At 48.9% G+C, this 20,397-nt stretch overlaps 1 protein-coding gene across 46 annotated transcripts in view; it reads left to right on the top strand.

Moving 5' to 3' along the window:
- TCF7L2 (transcription factor 7 like 2) overlaps positions 1-20,397 on the top strand; it is a 271,190-nt gene that overhangs the window by 167,457 nt on the left and 83,336 nt on the right. For 40 of the 46 annotated variants that reach the window (XM_077257977.1, XM_077257973.1, XM_077257969.1 and 37 more), the window contains one exon: positions 18,657-18,740. In XM_077257977.1, coding sequence (XP_077114092.1) covers positions 18,657-18,740 — 84 coding nt within the window. Of the gene's footprint in view, positions 1-18,656; positions 18,741-18,806; positions 18,810-20,397 lie in introns of all 46 variants that reach the window. The other 6 variants (XM_077258013.1, XM_077258012.1, XM_077258011.1 and 3 more) reach the window with 1 other exon arrangement.

The following is a 20,397-nucleotide window of genomic DNA, read 5'->3' as shown; positions in this document are numbered from 1 at the left end:
CAGGCAGAGCACAGTGGCCCCAGGCAGAGCACACACCAAATCGGAGGCCGAGGGGCCCCGCCAACCAAATCGGAGGCCGAGGAGCCCCGCCCACCAAATCGAAGGCCGAGCGGCCCCGCCCACCAAAACGGAGGCCGAGGGGCCCGGCCCCGCCCACCAAAGCGGAGGCCGAGGGGCCCCGACCACCACATCGGAGGCCAAGGGGCCCCGCCCACCAAATCGGAGGCCGAGGAGCCCCGCCCAACAAATCGAAGGCCGAGCGGCCCCGCCCACCAAAGCAGAGGCTGATGGGCCCGGCCCCGCCCACCAAAGCGGAGGCCGAGGGGCCCCGCCCACCAAATGGGAGGCCGAGGGGCCCCGCCCACCAAATCGGAGGCCGAGGGTCCCCGCCCACCAAATCGGATGCCGAGGGTCCCCGCCCACCAAATCAGAGGCCGAGGGTCCCCGCCCACCAAATCAGAGGCCGAGGGTCCCCGCCCACCAAATCGGAGGCCGGGGGTCCCCGCCCACCAAATCGGAGGCCGAGGGGCCCCGCCCACCACATCGGAGGCCGATGGGCCCCGCCCACCAAATCGGAGGCCGAGGGTCCCCGCCCACCAAATCGGAGGCCGAGGGTCCCCGCCCACCAAATCGGAGGCCGAGGGTCCCTGCCCACCAAATCGGAGGCCGAGGGTCCACACCAACCAAATCGGAGGCCGAGGGGCCCCGCCCACCAAATCGAAGGCCGAGGGGCCCCGCCCACCAAAGCGGAGGCCGAGGGTCCCCGCACACCAAATCGGAGGCAGAGGGACCCCGCCCACCAAATCGGAGGCCGAGGGGCCCCGCCCACCAAAGCGGAGGCCGAGGGTCCCCGACCACCAAATCGGAGGCCGAGGGTCCCCGCCCACCAAATCGGAGGCCGAGGGTCCCCACCCACCAAATCGGAGGCCGAGGGTCCCCACCCACCAAATCGGAGGCCGAGAGTCCCCGCCCACCAAATCGGAGGCCGAGGGGCCCCGCCAACCAAATCGGAGGCCGAGGGGCCCCGCCAACCAAATCGGAGGACGAGGAGCCCCGCCCACCAAGTCGAAGGCCGAGCGGCCCCGCCCACCAAAGCGGAGGCCGAGGGGCCCGGCACCGCCCCCGGGTGCAAAAGTAAGTGCGCCCCCGGGTGCAAAAGTAAGTGCGCCCCCGGGTGCAAAAGTAAGTGCGCCCCCGGGTGCAAAAGTAAGTGCGCCCCCGGGTGCAAAAGTAAGTGCGCCCCCGGGTGCAAAAGTAAGTGCGCCTCCGGGTGCAAAAGTAAGTGCGCCCCCGGGTGCAAAAGTAAGTGCGCCCCCGGGTGCAAAAGTAAGTGCGCCTCCGGGTGCAAAAGTAAGTGCGCCCCCGGGTGCAAAAGTAAGCGCGCCCCCGGCCCCGGGTGCAAAAGTAAGCGCGCCCCCCAGTCCCGTGTGTGAAAAGTGCTGCTGTAAAGCTGGTAGCGCTGTTCAAGCACCATGTATTTCCTTCAGGAAATACCCATCTAATATACAATTGCCTAGAATACTACTTCCTGCAATTTGTGCCAACTTCCGTGGCTTTGTCCGGAGCTAATGTCCGGAGCTAATGTCCGGAGCTAATGTCCGGAGCTAATGTCCGGAGATAAGTGACGTCACCAGTGTCCTACACCCAGGCAGAGCACAGGGGCCCCAGGCAGCATATGGGGCCCCAGGCAGAGCACAGTGGCCCCAGGCAGAGCACAGGGGCCCCAGGCAGCATATGGGGCCCCAGGCAGAGCACAGTGGTCCCAGGCAGAGCACAGGGGCCCCAGGCAGCCTATGGGGCCCCAGGCAGAGCACAGTGGCCCCAGGCAGAGCACAGGGGCCCCAGGCAGCATATGGGGCCCCAGGCAGAGCACAGGGGCCCCAGGCAGCATATGGGGCCCCAGGCAGAGCACAGTGGCCCCAGGCAGAGCACAGGGGCCCCAGGCAGAACATGGGGCCCCAGGCAGAGCACAGGGGCCCCAGGCAGAGCACAGGGGCCCCAGGCAGCATATGGGGCCCCAGGCAGAGCACAGGGGCCCCAGGCAGCATATGGGGCCCCAGGCAGAGCACAGGGGCCCCAGGCAGCATATGGGGCCCCAGGCAGAGCACAGTGGCCCCAGGCAGAGCACAGGGGCCCCAGGCAGAACATGGGGCCCCAGGCAGAGCACAGGGGCCCCAGGCAGAGCACAGGGGCCCCAGGCAGCATATGGGGCCCCAGGCAGAGCACAGGGGCCCCAGGCAGCATATGGGGCCCCAGGCAGAGCACAGTGGCCCCAGGCAGCATATGGGGCCCCAGGCAGAGCACAGTGGCCCCAGGCAGAGCACAGGGGCCCCAGGCAGAGCACAGGGGCCCCAGGCAACATATGGGGCCCCAGGCAGAGCACAGTGGTCCCAGGCAGAGCACAGGGGCCCCAGGCAGCTTATGGGGCCCCAGGCAGAGCACAGTGGCCCCAGGCAGAACATGGGGCCCCAGGCAGAGCACAGTGGCCCCAGGCAGAGCACAGGGGCCCCAGTCAGAACATGGGGCCCCAGGCAGAGCACAGGGGCCCCAGGCAGCATATGGGGCCCCAGGCAGAGCACAGGGGCCCCAGGCAGAGCACAGTGGCCCCAGGCAGAGCACAGGGGCCCCAGGCAGAGCACAGGGGCCCCAGGAAGCATATGGGGCCCCAGGCAGAGCACAGTGGTCCCAGGCAGAGCACAGGGGCCCCAGGCAGCCTATGGGGCCCCAGGCAGAGCACAGTGGCCCCAGGCAGAACATGGGGCCCCAGGCAGAGCACAGGGGCCCCAGGCAGCATATGGGGCCCCAGGCAGAGCACAGGGGCCCCAGGCAGAGCACAGTGGCCCCAGGCAGAGCACAGGGGCCCCAGGCAGAGCACAGGGGCCCCAGGAAGCATATGGGGCCCCAGGCAGAGCACAGTGGTCCCAGGCAGAGCACAGGGGCCCCAGGCAGCCTATGGGGCCCCAGGCAGAGCACAGTGGCCCCAGGCAGAACATGGGGCCCCAGGCAGAGCACAGGGGCCCCAGGCAGAGCACAGGGGCCCCAGGCAGCATATGGGGCCCCAGGCAGAGCACAGTGGTCCCAGGTAGAGCACTGGGGCCCCAGGCAGCCTATGGGGCCCCAGGCAGAGCACAGGGGCCCCAGGCAGCATATAAGGCCCCAGGCAGAGCACAGGGGCCCCAGGCAGCATATGGGGCCCCAGGCAGAGCACAGGGGCCCCAGGCAGCATATGGGGCCCCAGGCAGAGCACAGCGATATTTTGGACCACTGTGCGGTGTTTCAGACCCCCTGTGTGATGTCTGGGGCCCTGTTCTTAAGTATATTAAAGATTAAAGTAACGTATATTAAAGTATATTATAGATCAAATTTGACACGTTTATGAGCACCATTGAGTGATATACTCAAGAATGACATAATTTTTCAACATTTTATGGTTTCAAACTGTAAACACTCAGAGTTTTTTTTACTTCAACCAGAAAACCTTAACGGTTCATAAAAAACTTGACTGTTCAGGATATGATAAAAGTCATAGTATTCTGAATCTTTAACTTATAAAGATACCTTTACATGGGGTGATTATTGGTTCCAGAGAGGCTTTCGGCCGATAATCGTACACATGGCTGGTGACAGGACAATACAATATAAACGTTCAAAGGTAAACACTGATAACATTAAAATCTAATATATAATTGCCTAGAATACTACTTCCGGCAATTTGTGCCAACTTCCGTGGCTTTGTCCGGAGATAATGTCCGGAGATAAGTGACGTCGCCAGCGTCCTACACCCGCTCAGGGTGGACAAAGATATATGCCTTCGTGGTGCGCGGCACTTTTCTGATTGGTTGCCGCCTGCCGCGAGCGACCAATCAGAAATGTGCCGTACTGTCAAGAATTGTCAAGAGCTGGTGAGTGCAGCCATTTTTTGTTCTTTCTTACTATTATTTATTAATTGTATTATTCTTACATTTGAATAAATAAAGTATATATGGATTCTAGACTCCCGATTCTTTAGAATCGGGCTGCCATCTAGTAAATACATAAAGTCATATATATATATATAATGCAAGTTAATGCATACTTCCACCATGGGTGTAAAATTGTTGCTAGATTATGTTAAATGTGCGGCACAGAGATGTAGTAAGACCAGATACCAGATGCATCTTGTAAGACAAAAAATAAAATGGTGTATCTTCCAGTGGTTGCAGCAGAGAGTGGCAGAGAATCATATAACGGATGCGAAGTGTTTATACAGGACGAGAATGGTGAATGAAATGGTTAAATCCTGACTGTAGCATCGAGCGCTGTTCACACAGAGAATCTGACGTGTTTGTGTTCAATGTGATACTAAATATTCCCAACACATAAAGTATTACACAGACATTTCCACTGATTCTGCCGTACAGAGAAAATGTAGAGAAATTAGAGAAAATGATCAATAATCACAAATATTTATTACTTTCAATGCTACTGAGCTAATTATTGCCTGAGAACACATCAGCCCACTTAATACGTGGCGTCCCTTTCTCCATTTTGTGGGACTAATCGCTGAACCATCGAGCAAACGCCATTTACATCACACAATTTTCTAAAGTTGAACGAAGATTTTTTTCTCTTGGCTAAAAGATTTCTTGGTTGGACGACAGACGAGTGTTTTGTGCACAACATTCAGTCGCTCACCCCATTCGCATCACATAATTATCGTGATCGATGAATCGTTACCGTTAGAATAAGAAGAATTATCAGCTGGTGTAAATGAAGCTTTAACTAAGAATTAGATACATTTGTACCAATCTTAACATTTCTGAGTGATACATTGTACAGACTGATACATTGTAGCCAACGAGTAGAGATATACAGTGGGGAAACAAGTAATTAGTCAGCCACCAATTGTGCAAGTTCTCCCACTTAGAAAGATGAGAGAGGCCTGTAATTGACATCATAGGTCGACCACAACTATGAGAGTCACAATGAGAAACAAATCCAGAAAATCACCTTGTCTGATTTGGGAAGATTTATTTTGCAAAATATGGTGGAAAATAAGTGTTTGATCATTACCAAAAGTCAATATTTTGTTATATATCCATTGTTGCCAGTGACAGAGGTCAGACGTTTTCTGTAAGGCTGGTTTCACACTTGCGGTTGTGTCCACAGTGTTTCTGATGCATACATCCGCGTGCGTCTTGACTTCCTATCTTTAACATTGTAGATGCAGGTGCATGCAGGTTTGCATGTGTTCGCCCGCATTTGCTTATGCATGCGTTTTTTCGCGGTGTGCGGTTGGGCGCGGCTGACGCACCATGTTAGAATTTTTGAGGCGAATGTGGATGAGTGCGTTAAAAAAATGCATTACTGTTTATGGGAATGCATGCATATGCATGTCTTGGCGTATGCATGCGTTCGATGCGCTTGCGTACTTCGGACTGCGCATGTCCAGGAGATACATCCATTGAGACACGCCCTCTTGGAAATATGAAATGCATGCCATAAAAAACGCGAACGCATGCAAAAACGCATATAAATGTGTGCAAACATTGCATTTTTTTAACCGTCACGTGTAATGTGATGCGGATAAAAAACGCAGCGTTAGCATGCTTTTTGCAATGCGTTTGCGGACAAGACGCTGCGGACTCAACCGCAAATGTGAACCTAGCCTGTCTTCACAAGGTTGGCACACACTGTTGGTGGTATGTTGGCCCATTCCTCCATGCAGATCTCCTCAAGAGCAGTGATGTTTTGGGCCGGTCACTGGGCAACACAGACTTTCAACTCCCTCCAAAGGTTTTCTATAGGGTTGAGATCTGGAGACTGGCTAGGCCACTCCAGGACCTTCATATGCTTTTACAAAGCCACTCCTTCGTTGCCCTGGCAGTGTGCTTGGGATCATTATCATGCTGAAAGACCCATCCACGTTTCATCTTCAAAGCCCTTGCTGATGGAAGGAGGTTTGCACTCAAATCTCACAATACATGGCCCCATTCATTCTTTCATGTACACAGATCAGTCATCCAGGTCCCTTTGCAGAGAACAGCCCCAAAGCATGATGTTGCCACCTCCATGCTTCACAGTAGGTATGGTGTTCTTAGGATGCAACTCAGGATTCTGTCTCCTCCAAACACGACAAGTTTTGTTTCTACCAAACAGTTCTACTTTGGTTTCATCAGACCATATGACATTTTCCCAATACTCTTCTGGATAATCCAAATGCTCTCTAGCAAACTTCAGACGGGTCCTGACATGTACTGGCTTAAGCAGGGGGACACGTCTGGCACTGCAGGATCTGAGTCCATGGTGGCGTAGTGTGTTACTGATGGTAGCCTTTGTTACTGTGGTCCCAGCTCTATGTAGGTCATTCACTAGGTCCCGCCGTGTGGTTCTGGGATTTTTGCTCACCGTTCTTGTGATCATTTTGACCCCACGGGATGAGATTTTGCGTGGAGCCCCAGATCAAGGGAGATTATCAGTGGTCTTGTATGTCTTCCATTTTCTAATTATTGCTCCCACAGTTGATTTCATCACACCAAGCTGCTTGCCTATTGCAGATTCAGTCTTCCCAGCCTGGTGCAGGGCCACAATTTTGTTTCTGGTGTCCTTCGACAGCTCTTTGGTCTTCACCATAGTGGAGTTTGGAGTCAGACTGTTTGAGGTTGTGGACAGGTGTCTTTAAGGCCAGGATCACACATGTGAGAAATATGGCCAAGTCTCGCATGTTAATACCCTGCATTGCCGCTGTCACTCAGGAGCGGCTATACGGCCGCACGCTCCTCTCCTGAGTGACCGTGGCAATGCCGGGTATTAACATGTGAGACTCGGCCGTATTTCTCGCATGTGTGATCCCGGTCTTATACTGATAACAAGGTCAAACAGGAACCATTACTGCAGGTGATGAGTGGAGGACAGAGGAGCCTCTTAAAGAAGAAGTTACAGGTCTGTGAGAGCCAGAAATCTTCCATGTTTTTAGGTGACCAAATACTTATTTTCCACCTTAATTTGCAAAATAAATCTTTCGAAATCAGACAAGGTGATTTTCTGGATTTGTTTTCTCATTTTGACTCTCATAGTTGTGGTCTACCTATGATGTCAATTACAGGCCTCTCATCTTTATAAGTGGGAGAACTTGCACAATTGGTGGCTGACTACATACTTATTTTCCCCACTGTATATGCTGCTGCTATGTGCTTCCTCTACACTGGATACAAATGTATCAGTCAAAACTAGTATCTGATACATTGTACAAACTGCTACATTGTGTCCAAGTAGCGAGAGGTTTGTGCAGCTGCTGCGGATCTTCTTAGCTCACAGAGCATTGCCTACAGTGGATACAATTGTATTCCATTAATCCACATTCCGTGATAATTGATTGGTGGCAAATTATCGGAAATTTGGCATTATTGGCTATTCATAAAACCAAATTAAATAGTAATATAAAATCTGCTGTGGCTTCATTGCCACAGATTGTACTCCACTAATAGTCACAATGTTTGCACTCAGTGCAGGTTTAATGCTACTTTATCACATGATGGTTGAGCACATAATCAATTGTTACCTTTGATTTCTATTAGAAAATGTTGCTACATGATTCTCTGCCCAGTCACAGATCAGGCATTCTGGATTATCAGACGTTCTGGACTTGCAGGATGTCCCTGCAGACTCTTTGCATATTGCATGTAGCACCATCCAGGGTGATTGTCGGCATTTGTGCCTGATGTACAGATTGTTCAGGGGCAGCAGCCATGAGGGTCCTAGAAAATGCTGACACATTGGATCTTTAATTTCTGCCCAGAAACCGGCTAATTGTTGCCTGATTTGATGCGAATACATGAGTGTTTCCTGACCGGAGCAACAGGGCCATAAATTGTGCACCGCATCCGAGTGTCCATATGAAATATGCCAGATCTGGGGCTCAGGGAAATGAAGCGTTAAACTCAGTCCATTTCTTCATAGGAAAATTCAGGAACTTCTGAAATAATTTATTTTACTTTTCTTATATAGTTTCTGTCTGGTACTCTACTCACATCCAGAGCTGCATTGATAATTCTGCAGTTTACAACTATATGATATCACTGAGTACATACATTACATTACTGATCCAGAGTTACATCCTGTATTATACTCCAGAGCTGCACTCACTATTCTGCTGGTGCAGTCAATGTGTACATACATCACATTACTGATCCTGAGTTACATCCTGTATTATACACCAGAGCTGCACTCACCATTCTGCTGGTGCAGTCACTGTGTGCATACATTACATTACTGATCCTGAGTTACATCCTGTATTATACTCCAGAGCTGCACTCACTATTCTGCTGGTGCAGTCACTGTGTACATACATTACATTACTGATCCTGAGTTACCTCCTGTATTATACTCCAGAGCTACACTCACTATTCTGCTGGTGCAGTCACTGTGTACATACATTACATTACTGATCCTGAGTTACATCCTGTATTATACCCCAGAGCTGCACTCACCATTCTGCTGGTGCAGTCACTGTGTACATACATTACATTACTGATCCTGAGTTACATCCTTTATTACACACCAGAGCTGCGCTCACTATTCTGCTGGTGCAGTCACTGTGTACATACATTACATTACTGATCCTGAGTTACATCCTCTATTATACCCCAGAGCTGCACTCACTATTCTGCTGGTGCAGTCACTGTGTACATACATTACATTACTGATCCTGAGTTACCTCCTGTATTATACTCCAGAGCTGCACTCACTATTCTGCTGGTGCAGTCACTGTGTACATACATTACATTACTGATCCTGAGTTACCTCCTGTATTATACTCCAGAGCTGCACTCACTATTCTGCTGGTGCAGTCACTGTGTACATACATTACATTACTGATCCTGAGTTATCTCCTGTATTATACTCCAGAGCTGTACTCACTATTCTGCTGGTGCAGTCACTGTGTACATACATTACATTACTGATCCTGAGTTACCTCCTGTATTATACCCCAGAGCTGCACTCACTATTCTGCTGGTGCAGTCACTGTGTACATACATTACATTACTGATCCAGAGTTACATCCTGTATTATACTCCAGAGCTGCGCTCACTATTCTGCTGGTGAAGTCACTGTACATACATTACATTACTGGTCCTGAGTTACCTCCTGTATTATACCCCAGAGCTGCACTCACTATTCTGCTGGTGCAGTCACTGTGTACATACATGACTGATCCTGAGTTACCTCCTGTATTATACTCCAGAGCTGCACTCACTATTCTGCTTGTGCAGTCACTGTGTACATACATTACATTACTGATCCTGAGTTACCTCCTGTATTATACTCCAGAGCTGCACTCACTATTCTGCTGGTGCAGTCACTGTGTACATACATTACATTACTGATCCTGAGTTACATCCTGTATTATACTCCAGAGCTGCACTCACTATTCCGCTGGTGCAGTCACTGTGTACATACATGACTGATCCTGAGTTACCTCCTGTATTATACTCCAGAGCTGCACTCACTATTCTGCTGGTGCAGTCACTGTGTACATACATTACATTACTGATCCTGAGTTACATCCTGTATTATACTCCAGAGCTGCACTCACTATTCTGCTGGTGCAGTCACTGTGTACATACATTACATTACTGATCCTGAGTTACCTCCTGTATTATACCCCAGAGCTGCACTCACTATTCTGCTGGTGCAGTCACTGTGTACATACATTACATTACTGATCCTGAGTTACCTCCTGTATTATACCCCAGAGCTGCACTCACTATTCTGCTGGTGCAGTCACTGTGTACATACATTACATTACTGATCCTGAGTTACATCTTGTATTATACACCAGAGCTGCAATCACTATTCTGCTGGTGCAGTCACTGTGTACATACATTACTGATCCTGAGTTACGTCCTGTATTATACCCCAGAGCTGCACTCACTATTCTGCTGGTGCAGTCAGTGTGTACATACATTACATTACTGATCCTGAGTTACATCCTGTATTATACCCCAGAGCTGCACTCACTATTCTGCTGGTGCAGTCAGTGTGCACATACATTACATTACTGATTCTGAGTTACATCCTGTATTATACCCCAGAGCTGCACTCACTATTCTGCTGGTGCAGTCAGTGTGTACATACATTACATTACTGATCCTGAGTTACATCCTGTATTATACTCCAGAGCTGCACTCACTATTCTGCTGGTGCAGTCACTGTGTACATACCTCCTGTATTATAAACCACGCCCTGTATGCTAATCTTAGTTACAAGTTTCTTAGTAAGCAAATTCCTGCAGGCAGCTCATCCGTAATAATGGCGGTCAGGGCGCTGCAGCTGCCGTGTGTTATTACTGGAGAGTCAGCCGTTTCCCCCTTTCCTTGGCACTAGGGTCCGCGGCCCTGTTATGAGCCGGTTGCCCGGCTGCAGCGGGAAGCACGTGTGCCCGTCCACTTCCCAGTAATGTGCGGAATCCCGGTGACCCGGGAAGAATTCCACATTCCGTCAGAGCCACATCCAGTGGAAATCTTGGTGGCCACCTCCTAATCCGCTCCGTCCTCCTCAGCCCGCACCATTAATGTCAGAACCGATAAACATTTCACACCCAGTGTTCCCCCCACTGAAGACCCCCGGCTCCCACCCAAGTTCCCCCCTCCCCTGAAAAGCTTCTGCCTTGTGATTCACAATCAGTGCTGCCTCATAACTGAACAGGTGGATTTCACAGAAGTGATTGACTTGGAGTTACATTGTGTTGTTTAAGTGTTCCCTTTATTTTCTCAGCAGTGTATATATATATATATATATATATATATATATATATATATATATATATATATATATATATTATTTCCTAATCTGCACAGATGTTATCAGTGATGTTAGGACTGGACTTATCCCAGAAGCCTGATAATAGAGACATGTACACTTTTACAATGGGCTCCTAAACAAGATGACCGACATTTTGTATCCAGAAATCACGGACAGCTTTATCTAATGGAAAACCCTTCTAAATCATAGCGACAAGTGATAACTGTCTACAGCTCAGATTTGTGGATAATAGTGGTAGTAGTACTGAGTCTGTGAAATGATGAGAATTACAGTCGCTATGATCTGCGCCGGCCTCTCCAGCTGTCAAGGACGGCGGATTAGTAATTGTCCAGGGTTGTGTTCTGTATGATGCTCCCATATCGATACATTGTTGTGTCGGAGGTGTATTCAACGTATCATTACAGGACGTGTACACAATGTATTACTACAGGACATGTACACAATGTATCACTACAAGACATGTACACAATGTATCACTATCAGACATGTGCACAATGTATCACTATCAGACATATACACAATGTATCACTATGGATATGTACACAATGTAATACTATGGACATGTGCACAATGTATTACTATCGAGACATGTGCACAATGTATCACCATCAGATATATACACAGTGTATCACTATGGACATGTACACAATGTATCACTACAGGACATGTACACAATGTATCACCATCAGACATGTACACAATGAATCACTACAGGACATGTGCACAATGTATCACCATCAGACATATACACAATGTATCACTATGGACATGTACACAATGTATCACTACAGGACATGTACACAATGTATCACCATCAGACATGTACACAATGAATCACTACAGGACATGTGCACAATGTATCACCATCAGACATATACACAATGTATCACTATGGACGTGTACACAATGTATCACTACAGGACATGTACACAATGTATCACCATCAGACATGTACACAATAAATCACTACAGGACATGTGCACAATGTATCACCATCAGACATATACACAATGTATCACTACAGGACATGTACACAATGTATCACCATCAGACATATACACAATGTATCACTATGGACATTTACACAATGTATCACTACAGGACAAGTACACAATGTATCACCATCAGACATGTGCACAGTGTATCACTATGAGACATGTACACAATGTATCACTATGGACATGAACACAATGTATCACTACTGCCTAGTGCTGGAATCTGCTTCTTGCTCAGTATTTCTTCCATCATTCTCCATCTGAGTCACTTTTTGCCCATCATCGTGTTTTGTGGTAGGGAGTCCTGGGGTAAAGATGAGACCGAATATAAGGGATGGGCGAAATTCAATTATTCTCCCAAAATCTTGTATGTGACCCCCCCACACACACTTTACACATCTGGTTTCAGGGTCCATTGACCCAGGGTGTGGGAGCGAAGCTGCACAATTACAAGTGTAATCAGATCCTACAGAAAGGTGTTTCGCGGCCTCGCCCTTCGGAGCTGCATTCTTCCGCACAATACACCGGAATGCACATTTCTCGCCGTCTGCTATAATTATGTGTTTTCCTGGAATATTCTCTGATATGTTTCAGATTTAAAGGGGAAATTACACTGATTATATACAGATTTTTTCATGTTCTATACAACTTGTTTGAATGTGGTATTCTGTAAAGAGAGCTGCTCAGGTGATCATTCATACAGTCATATTACAGCGCCCCTAGTGGACAGGGAAAGAAAAGCAGATGACAAAGCGTGGGCTGTGTATATCCAGGGTCCTGGAGTCTTCAGTAGTTCTTATAGCAGCACAGCTTCAGCTTCTGTCCTGCTTTGCTCATTTCCATTTCATGTTCTTTCCTCCTTTTCTGCAGTCTGCTCTCCCTGAGGCTGCAGCTGCTTTATCTCCTCTCTCCCATTGGGGAGACCTGTGTACAACCTCAACCCCCTCTCCGCACTTGTGGGATCTAGTTTGCAAATGAAAAGTAAAATAATTCTGCACAAAGGTATTATTATTATTATTATTATTAATAATAATTTATATAGCACCATTGCTTCCATGGTGCTGTACATGAGAAGGGGTTACATCAAAATACAAATATCACTTACAGTAAACAAAACTAACAATGACAGACTGGTACAGAGGGGCGCGGACTCTGCCTTTGCAGGCTTACATTCTACAGGATTAAGGAGACAGTAGGTCGGGGGTTGCGGTAGCTCCGATGGTGTTGAGGTGGCCGTGTGGTCAGTGCAGGCTGTAAGCTTCTTTGAAGAGGTGAGTTTTCAGGTTTCTTTTGAAGGATCCAAATGTGGTGGATAACCGGACGTGTTGGGGCACAGAATTCCAGAGGATGGGGGATAGTCTTGGAGGCGACTGGGTGAGGAGCGAATAAGCGTGGAGGAGAGATGGAGGTCATGGGAGGACCGGAGATTATGTGAGGGAAGATATTGGGAGATTAGTGTGGAAATACACGGAGGAGAAAGGTTATGGATGGCTTTGTAGGTCAGTGTTAGTAATTTAAACTGGATACGCTGGGAAATTGGGAGCCAGTGAAGAGATTTACAAAGAGGGGAAGCTGGAGTGTAGCGAGGAGAGAGATGAATTAGTCGGGCAGCAGAGTTAAGGATGGACTGGAGGGGTGCAAGAGTGTTAGAAGGTAGGCCACAGAGGAGGATGTTGCAGTAGTCGAGGCGGGAGATGATGAGGGCATGCACAAGCATTTTGGTAGAGTGAGGGATGAGGAAAGGACGGATTCTGGAAATATTTTTGAGCTGGAGGCGACAGGAGGTGGCGAGAGCTTGGATGTGCGGTTTGAAAGACAGGGCAGAGTCAAGGGTACTCCGAGGCAGCGGATTTTGGGGACAGGGGAAAGTGTAATTTCATTTATTTTGATAGATAGATCAGGTAGGGAAGATATGCGAGATGGAGGAAAGATAATGAGTTCAGATTTGTCCACATTGAGCTTGAGGAAACGAGAGGAGAAGGAGGATATGGCTGATAGACACTCTGGGTATAAGAAAAAGCAGCACAGAGTATTTCAGGGAGGAGGATGCTGATCTTCAGAGGGGTCACAGGCTGAGCGCTCGTGGAGGGTGCAGGATCCCTCAGCAGCACAGAGTGCTTCAGGAGAGGCATTTGGTAAATGATGTAAGAGGCCAGACAGCTTTAGTTATACAACCCCTGGCAAAATGATGGAATCTCCGGCCTTGGAGGATGTTCATTCAGTTGTTTAATTTTGTATAAAAAAAATCCGATCACAGACATGGCACAAAACTAAAGTCATTTCTAATGGCAACTTTCTGGCTTTAAGAAACACTAAAATAAATCAAGAACAAACAATGTGGCAGTCAGTAATGGTTACTTTTTTTTTTTTAACCAAGCATAGGGGAAAAAATTATGGAATCATGAAAAACAAACAAAACCCCTACAACCCATCACTAGTATTTTGTTGCGCCACCTCTGGCTTTTCTAACAGCTTGCAGCGTCTGAGGCCTGGACTTAATGAGTGTCACACAGGACTCTCCATCAATCTGGCTCCATCTTTCTCTGATTGCTGTTGCCAGATCAGCTTTGCAGGTTGGAGCCTTGTCATGGACCATTGTCTTCAACTTCCACCAAAGATTTTCAATTGGATTGAGATCCGGACTCTTTGCAGGCCATGACATTGACCTTATGTGTCTCTTTTCAAGGAATGTTTGCACAGTTTTTGCTCTATGGCAGGATGCATTATCATCTTGATAAATGATTTCATCATCCCCAAACATCCTTTCAATTGATGGGAAAAGAAAAGTATCCAAAATATCAACATAAACTTGTGCATTTACTGAAGATGTAATGACAGCCGTCTCCCCAGTGCCTTTACCTGACATGCAGCCCCATATCATCAATGACGGTGGGAATTTGCATGTTCTCTACAGGCAGTCATCTTTATAAATCTCATTGGAACGGCACCAAACAAAAGTTCCAGCATCATCACCTTGCCCAATGCAGATTCACGACTCATCACTGAATATGACTTTCATCCAGTCATCCACAGTCCACGATTGCTTTTCCTTAGCCCAGTGTAACCTTGTTTTTTGCTGTTTAGGTGTTAATGATGGCTTTCGTTTAGCTTTTCTGTATGTAAATCCCATTTCCTTTAGGCGGTTTCTTACAGTTCGGTCACAGACGTTGACTCCAGTTTCCACCCATTCGTTCCTCATTTGTTTTCTTGTGCATTTCCTGTTTTGGAGACATATTGCTTTAAGTTTCCGGTCTTGACGCTTTGATGTCTTCCTTGGTCTACCAGTATGTTTGCCTTTAACAACCTTCCCATGTTGCTTGTATTTGGTCCAGATTTTAGACACAGCTGACTGTGAACAACCAACATCTTTTGCAACTCTGCGTGCTGATTTACCCTCTTTTAAGAGTTTGATAATCCTCTCCTTTGTTTCAATTGACATCTCCCGTGTTGGAGACATGATTCATGTCAGTCCACTTGGTGCAGCAGCTCTCCAAGGTGTGATCACTCCTTTTTAGATGCAGACTAACGAGCAGGTCTAATTTGATGCAGGTGTTAGTTTTGGGTAAGAAAATTTACAGGGTGATTCCATAATTTTTTCCTCAGAATTGAGTGATTCCATAATCTTTCCCCTATGCTTGGTTAAAAAAAGTAACCATTACTGACTGCCACATTTATTGTTCTTGATTTCTTTTAGTGTTTCTTAAAGCCAGAAAGTTGCCATTTGAAATGACTTTAGTTTTGTGCCATGTCTGTGATCGGCTTTTTTTCTACAAAATTAAACAACTGAATGAACATCCTCCAAGGCCGGTGATTCCATAATTTTTACCAGGGGTTGTATATTGGAAGGTGAAGCATCAACCAGCAGCACAGAGTATTTCAGGAGGAGGAAAACATTGTCCTAGCGGGAATGTGAGGAATATGGGTGCATGTGGCAGGGACCAGGATGCCTTGCCATGATGTGAGAGGTGCAGAATGTGAGCAACATTGTCTTCAGCAGCACAGAATATTTCAGGAGAGTTCTGTGCTTCCATAGTGGGAGGACACAGACTGGGTGATGTAATGGAAGGCTCCCCCAGCAGCACAGAGTATTTCAGGAGGGGCTTCCCCTGTCTCGTGTCCTCTCCTTCCGTGTCTCTGTGGGGTGACAGCCTAGTGTTGCTTTGTATTTGCTGTGTTTCGCAGCTGAGGTTCTGGCGCAGTGGCAGAGCGGCAGGGAGGACTGACATTTGAAAGTATTTGCGCACCGTAGGCTTCTCTGTGGCATCTGGATCCATTTAGCTCTCGGCAGTAGGGCTGCGTCTCATATCCGCCCGCCGTAACGTTATATAGGCAATGATCCTGCTCTGTCTTAATGTAATTGAAAATTATGCATGTTGTAGACTCCGAGCGCTGAAATGTAGACTCGTAAAAAGCTGCGGTTCAGGAGCCTGTGGAGATTGGATTTGGCAGACAATGAAGCTTTTATGTAGAGTAAGAATTACAATCTCGCGCCTGTGTATTATATTCTGCGCTGTGGCACTTGTGGACCTGCAGACTGCAGGCCAGACGTCTCCGGAGCACCTCCACCGCGGCAGGGACCGGACCCCCAGATTAACATCACCACCTCCACACCAGTGATTAATCCACAGCCCATCACCCACAGTAACATGGAGACGTCTACATGAAATCCTGACCCATGTAGGGGCCACGTCCCATCCACAGGGGTCTGTCTGTAGGGGCACACGATATGTAGACACAATCCGCAGGACCCATACCATGGCCATGTAACCCTGCTCCTGTCCCCGGGTCCTCTCCTCTGGACGATGTCCTCTTAGAATCATAGAAACCTAGAATGTTAGAATTGCAAGGGACCTCCTGGGTCATCTGGTCCAACCCCTGCTCAATGCAGGATTCACTGAACCATCTCCGACAGATGTCTGTCCAGCCTCTGTGTGAAGACTTCCATTGAAGGAGAACTCACCACCTCTCGTGGCCGCCTGTTTCACTCATTGATCACCCTCACTGTTAAAAATGCTTTCTAATATCTAATCTGTATCTTCTCCATTTCAGTTTCATCCCATTGCTTCTTGTGTTTCCTTGTGCAGATGAGAATAATGATGATCCCTCTACACTGTGACAGCCCTTCAGATATTTGCAGACAGATATTAAGTCTCCTCTCAGTCTTTTTTTTCCAAGCTAAACATTCCCAGATCCTGTAACCGTTCCTCGTAGGACATACTTTGCAGTCCGCTCACCATCCTGGTAGCTCTTCTCTGAACTTGCTCCAGTTTTTCAATGTCTTTTTTTATAATGTGCCCATAACTGGACCCAGTATTCCAGATGAGGTCTGACCAAGGAGGAGTAGAGGGGGATAATGACTTCACGTGATCTAGACTCTGTGCTTCTCTAAATACACCCTAGAACTGTGTTTGCCTTTTTTGCTGCTGCATCACACTGTTGACTCATGTGTAGTCTGTGATCTATTAGTATACCCAAGTCTTTTTTACTTGTGCTGTTGCTTAGTTCTTTTCCTCCCATTCTGTAGATGTAATTTTCGTTTTTCTTGCCTAGAATTTTGCATTTCTCCCTGTTAAATATCATTCTATTAGTCGCTGCCCATTGTTCAAACTTATCTAGATCCTTCTGAATCCTTTCTCTGTCTTCTCTAGTGTTAGCTATCCCTCCTAGCTTTGCATCGTCTGCAAATTTGACTAGTTTACCTTCAGTTCCCTTATCTAGATCATTTAGATGTTGAACAACACTGGGGCCAGGACAGAGTCTTGTGGTCCCCACTTTTCCAGTTGGTCCATTTATTACCACTCTTTGAGTACGATCACTGAGCCAGTTATGAATCCACCTAACCGTAGCCTTGTCAATCCCATACTTGGTCATTTTTTCAGTAAGGATAGTATGAGATACTTTATCAGATGCTTTGCTGAAGGCGAGATATACTATATCTACCGCCTTTCCCTGATCCACCCAGTCAGTTATTCCATCATAGAAGGAAATTATTCCATCATAGAAGGAAATTCATCATTGGTGCACACCAGACCAGGTAATCTAAAGAGGAGCCGAGAATTTTGGCAGGGCGCCTGTGCAGTGGCCATGAAATGCTAACGTCGTCGCTGGACGTCCTACAAATGTATTTGCTCTTCTCTAATAATATGTGGAGGAACAGTGTCCTTGGAGTAGATATGAGTGCAGAGGTTGGATGGTGCGCTGCACGAGGCACACTTATCCCCTGGGTCAGTTGTGTAACAGTACCTGCCGGTGTAAATTTGCTCCTTGACTTTGTCTTTTCTGTGCTGCACTCACTGGCTACCTGCAGTGCTCATTTTCTGACACTAGATGATGCAACATAAGTATAAATAAGGGCTGGAAGCAGGACGTGAGTCAGTGTGTGGTTAAGGCCACAAGATCCCTGAACCATGAGATCTAAGAACTAGCCCCCTTGTGGCCGACAAAGGTGGTATACTGTGTGGGGTGTGCTGCGCAGGGGATACTGCGCGGGGTATGCTAAGGGTGTGCTTTATTAGACCCATAGGCTCCGCCATCTCGGGGTGCACAGTGACCATTAGACCCCAGTGCAGACTGTAGAGTGTTCAGCTGCTGTAACTATTGAGCATTTGCTCCTCTGTGTATTATAGAGGAGGTGACAAGGCACCCCCATTACCCAGGGATCACATCGGGGGTACGTCTATGAGATGCTGTGTGGTCCCGCTGTTGTCATGATTGGGGTCAACAGGGTGATAATTGCCGAATCTTCGTGTGACTCCGAGCCGCCGTCTCCGCTCTTGTACTCTGCTCATGGGGGTTGTGCTCTGGGATGATGGGAGTCGATTATACTGATGTCTCCTTTCTTCTTCTTCTTCCTTCCAGTATCTGCAGATGAAATGGCCGCTCTTGGACGTGCAGAGCAGACAAGCAATGAAGGATGCCAGGTCTCCATCTCCAGGTCACATCGTAAGTCCCCATCATCTTCTTCAGACTTTCCTCTTTGCTTTATGTTCTTGTCTGGAACTTTCCAAGGTTGTTTCCTGAGGTCTCTGCCCCCCTACTCCTCTTATGGCTGGACTCGTCCAATACAATGTGGATTCATCCGTCATGTGGCAACGAGGGCTGAAGTGTGATGTCATCGTGATGTCATCATTTAAAGGGGTTGTTACTGATTATAAATGGGCGATGTTTGTGTCTGACCATGACAATGGGGTCTGTATGCGAGGCGATCGCTCCGTTCACTTTTAGGGGGGGTCGGTGGAGGCATTAAACCTCTACATAGATGTATAATCAGCGATGATCAGGGGTCCCATGCGATGATTAGAGCGGGGGTCCCATGGAGCAGTACTGCTAGAGCACATGTGAAGCCACCACTTCCATAGACATCGATGGCAGCTTGGGTCACAGCCGCCCACTGCTGCTTCATTCACTTGAAAGACATGGGACCCTCGTACTTGGGATCTGTGGGGTCCCAGTGGTTGGACATCAAGTATGACCCTGGGAAGGCCACAGGTAACAGCACCATTTCTTAATATTTCCTACAACGTGGTGCCCATTGGAACCGGGCAGAAGGGATTGAGCCTGACACCTTTCTCCATGTGAGGGACAATAGTTGTCAGAGAGCTGAACTTGGAATAATGAGACTTTTCCATCCTGTCATTTTCCGCATCGGAAAGGGGCGTTGTAGCCGGAGACTTGGGGCTGAGAGGGACGTTGTAGCCGGAGACTCGGGGCTGAGAGGGGTGCTATAGCCAGAGACTCGGGGCTGAGAGGGGTGATGTAGCCGGAGTCTCTGGGCTGAGAGGGGCACTGTAGCTGGAGATCGGGGCTGAGAGGGACGCTATAGCCGAAGACTCGGGGCTGAGAGGGGCGCTGTTGCCGGAGACTCGGGGCTGAGAGGGGCGCTGTTGCCGGAGACTCGGGGCTGAGAGGGGCGATGTAGCTGGAGACTCGGGGCTGCGAGGGGTGATGTTGCCGGAATCTCTGGGATGAGAGGGGCAATGTAGCTGGAGATTGGGGTTGAGAGGGGCGCTGTAGCCAGAGACTCGGGGCTGAGAGGGGCGCTGTAGCCGGAGACTCGGGCCTGAGAGGGGCGCTGTAGCCAGAGACTCGGGCCTGAGAGGGGCTCTGTAGCTGGAGATCGGGGCTGAGAGGGACGCTATAGCCAGAGAGTCGGGGCTGAGAGGGGCGCTGTAGCCGAAGACTCGGGGCTGAGAGGGGCGCTGTTGCCGGAGACTCGGGGCTGAGAGGGGCTCTGTAGCTGGAGATTGGGGTTGAGAGGGGCGCTGTAGCCAGAGACTCGGGGCTGAGAGGGGCGCTGTAGCCGGAGACTCGGGCCTGAGAGGGGCGCTGTAGCCAGAGACTCGGGCCTGAGAGGGGCACTGTAGCTGGAGATCGGGGCTGAGAGGGACGCTATAGCCAGAGAGTCGGGGCTGAGAGGGGCGCTGTAGCCGGAGACTCGGGCCTGAGAGGGGCGCTGTAGCCAGAGACTCGGGCCTGAGAGGGGCACTGTAGCTGGAGATCGGGGCTGAGAGGGACGCTATAGCCAGAGAGTCGGGGCTGAGAGGGGCGCTGTAGCCGAAGACTCGGGGCTGAGAGGGGCACTGTTGCCGGAGACTCGGGG

The sequence above is a fragment of the Ranitomeya variabilis genome, chromosome 4 (genome assembly GCF_051348905.1).
Source record: "Ranitomeya variabilis isolate aRanVar5 chromosome 4, aRanVar5.hap1, whole genome shotgun sequence".
In the NCBI taxonomy this organism is placed as follows: domain Eukaryota; kingdom Metazoa; phylum Chordata; class Amphibia; order Anura; family Dendrobatidae; genus Ranitomeya; species Ranitomeya variabilis.
The sequence above is the reverse complement of the archived record's forward strand: the minus strand, read 5'-3'. Positions and strand labels throughout refer to the sequence as shown.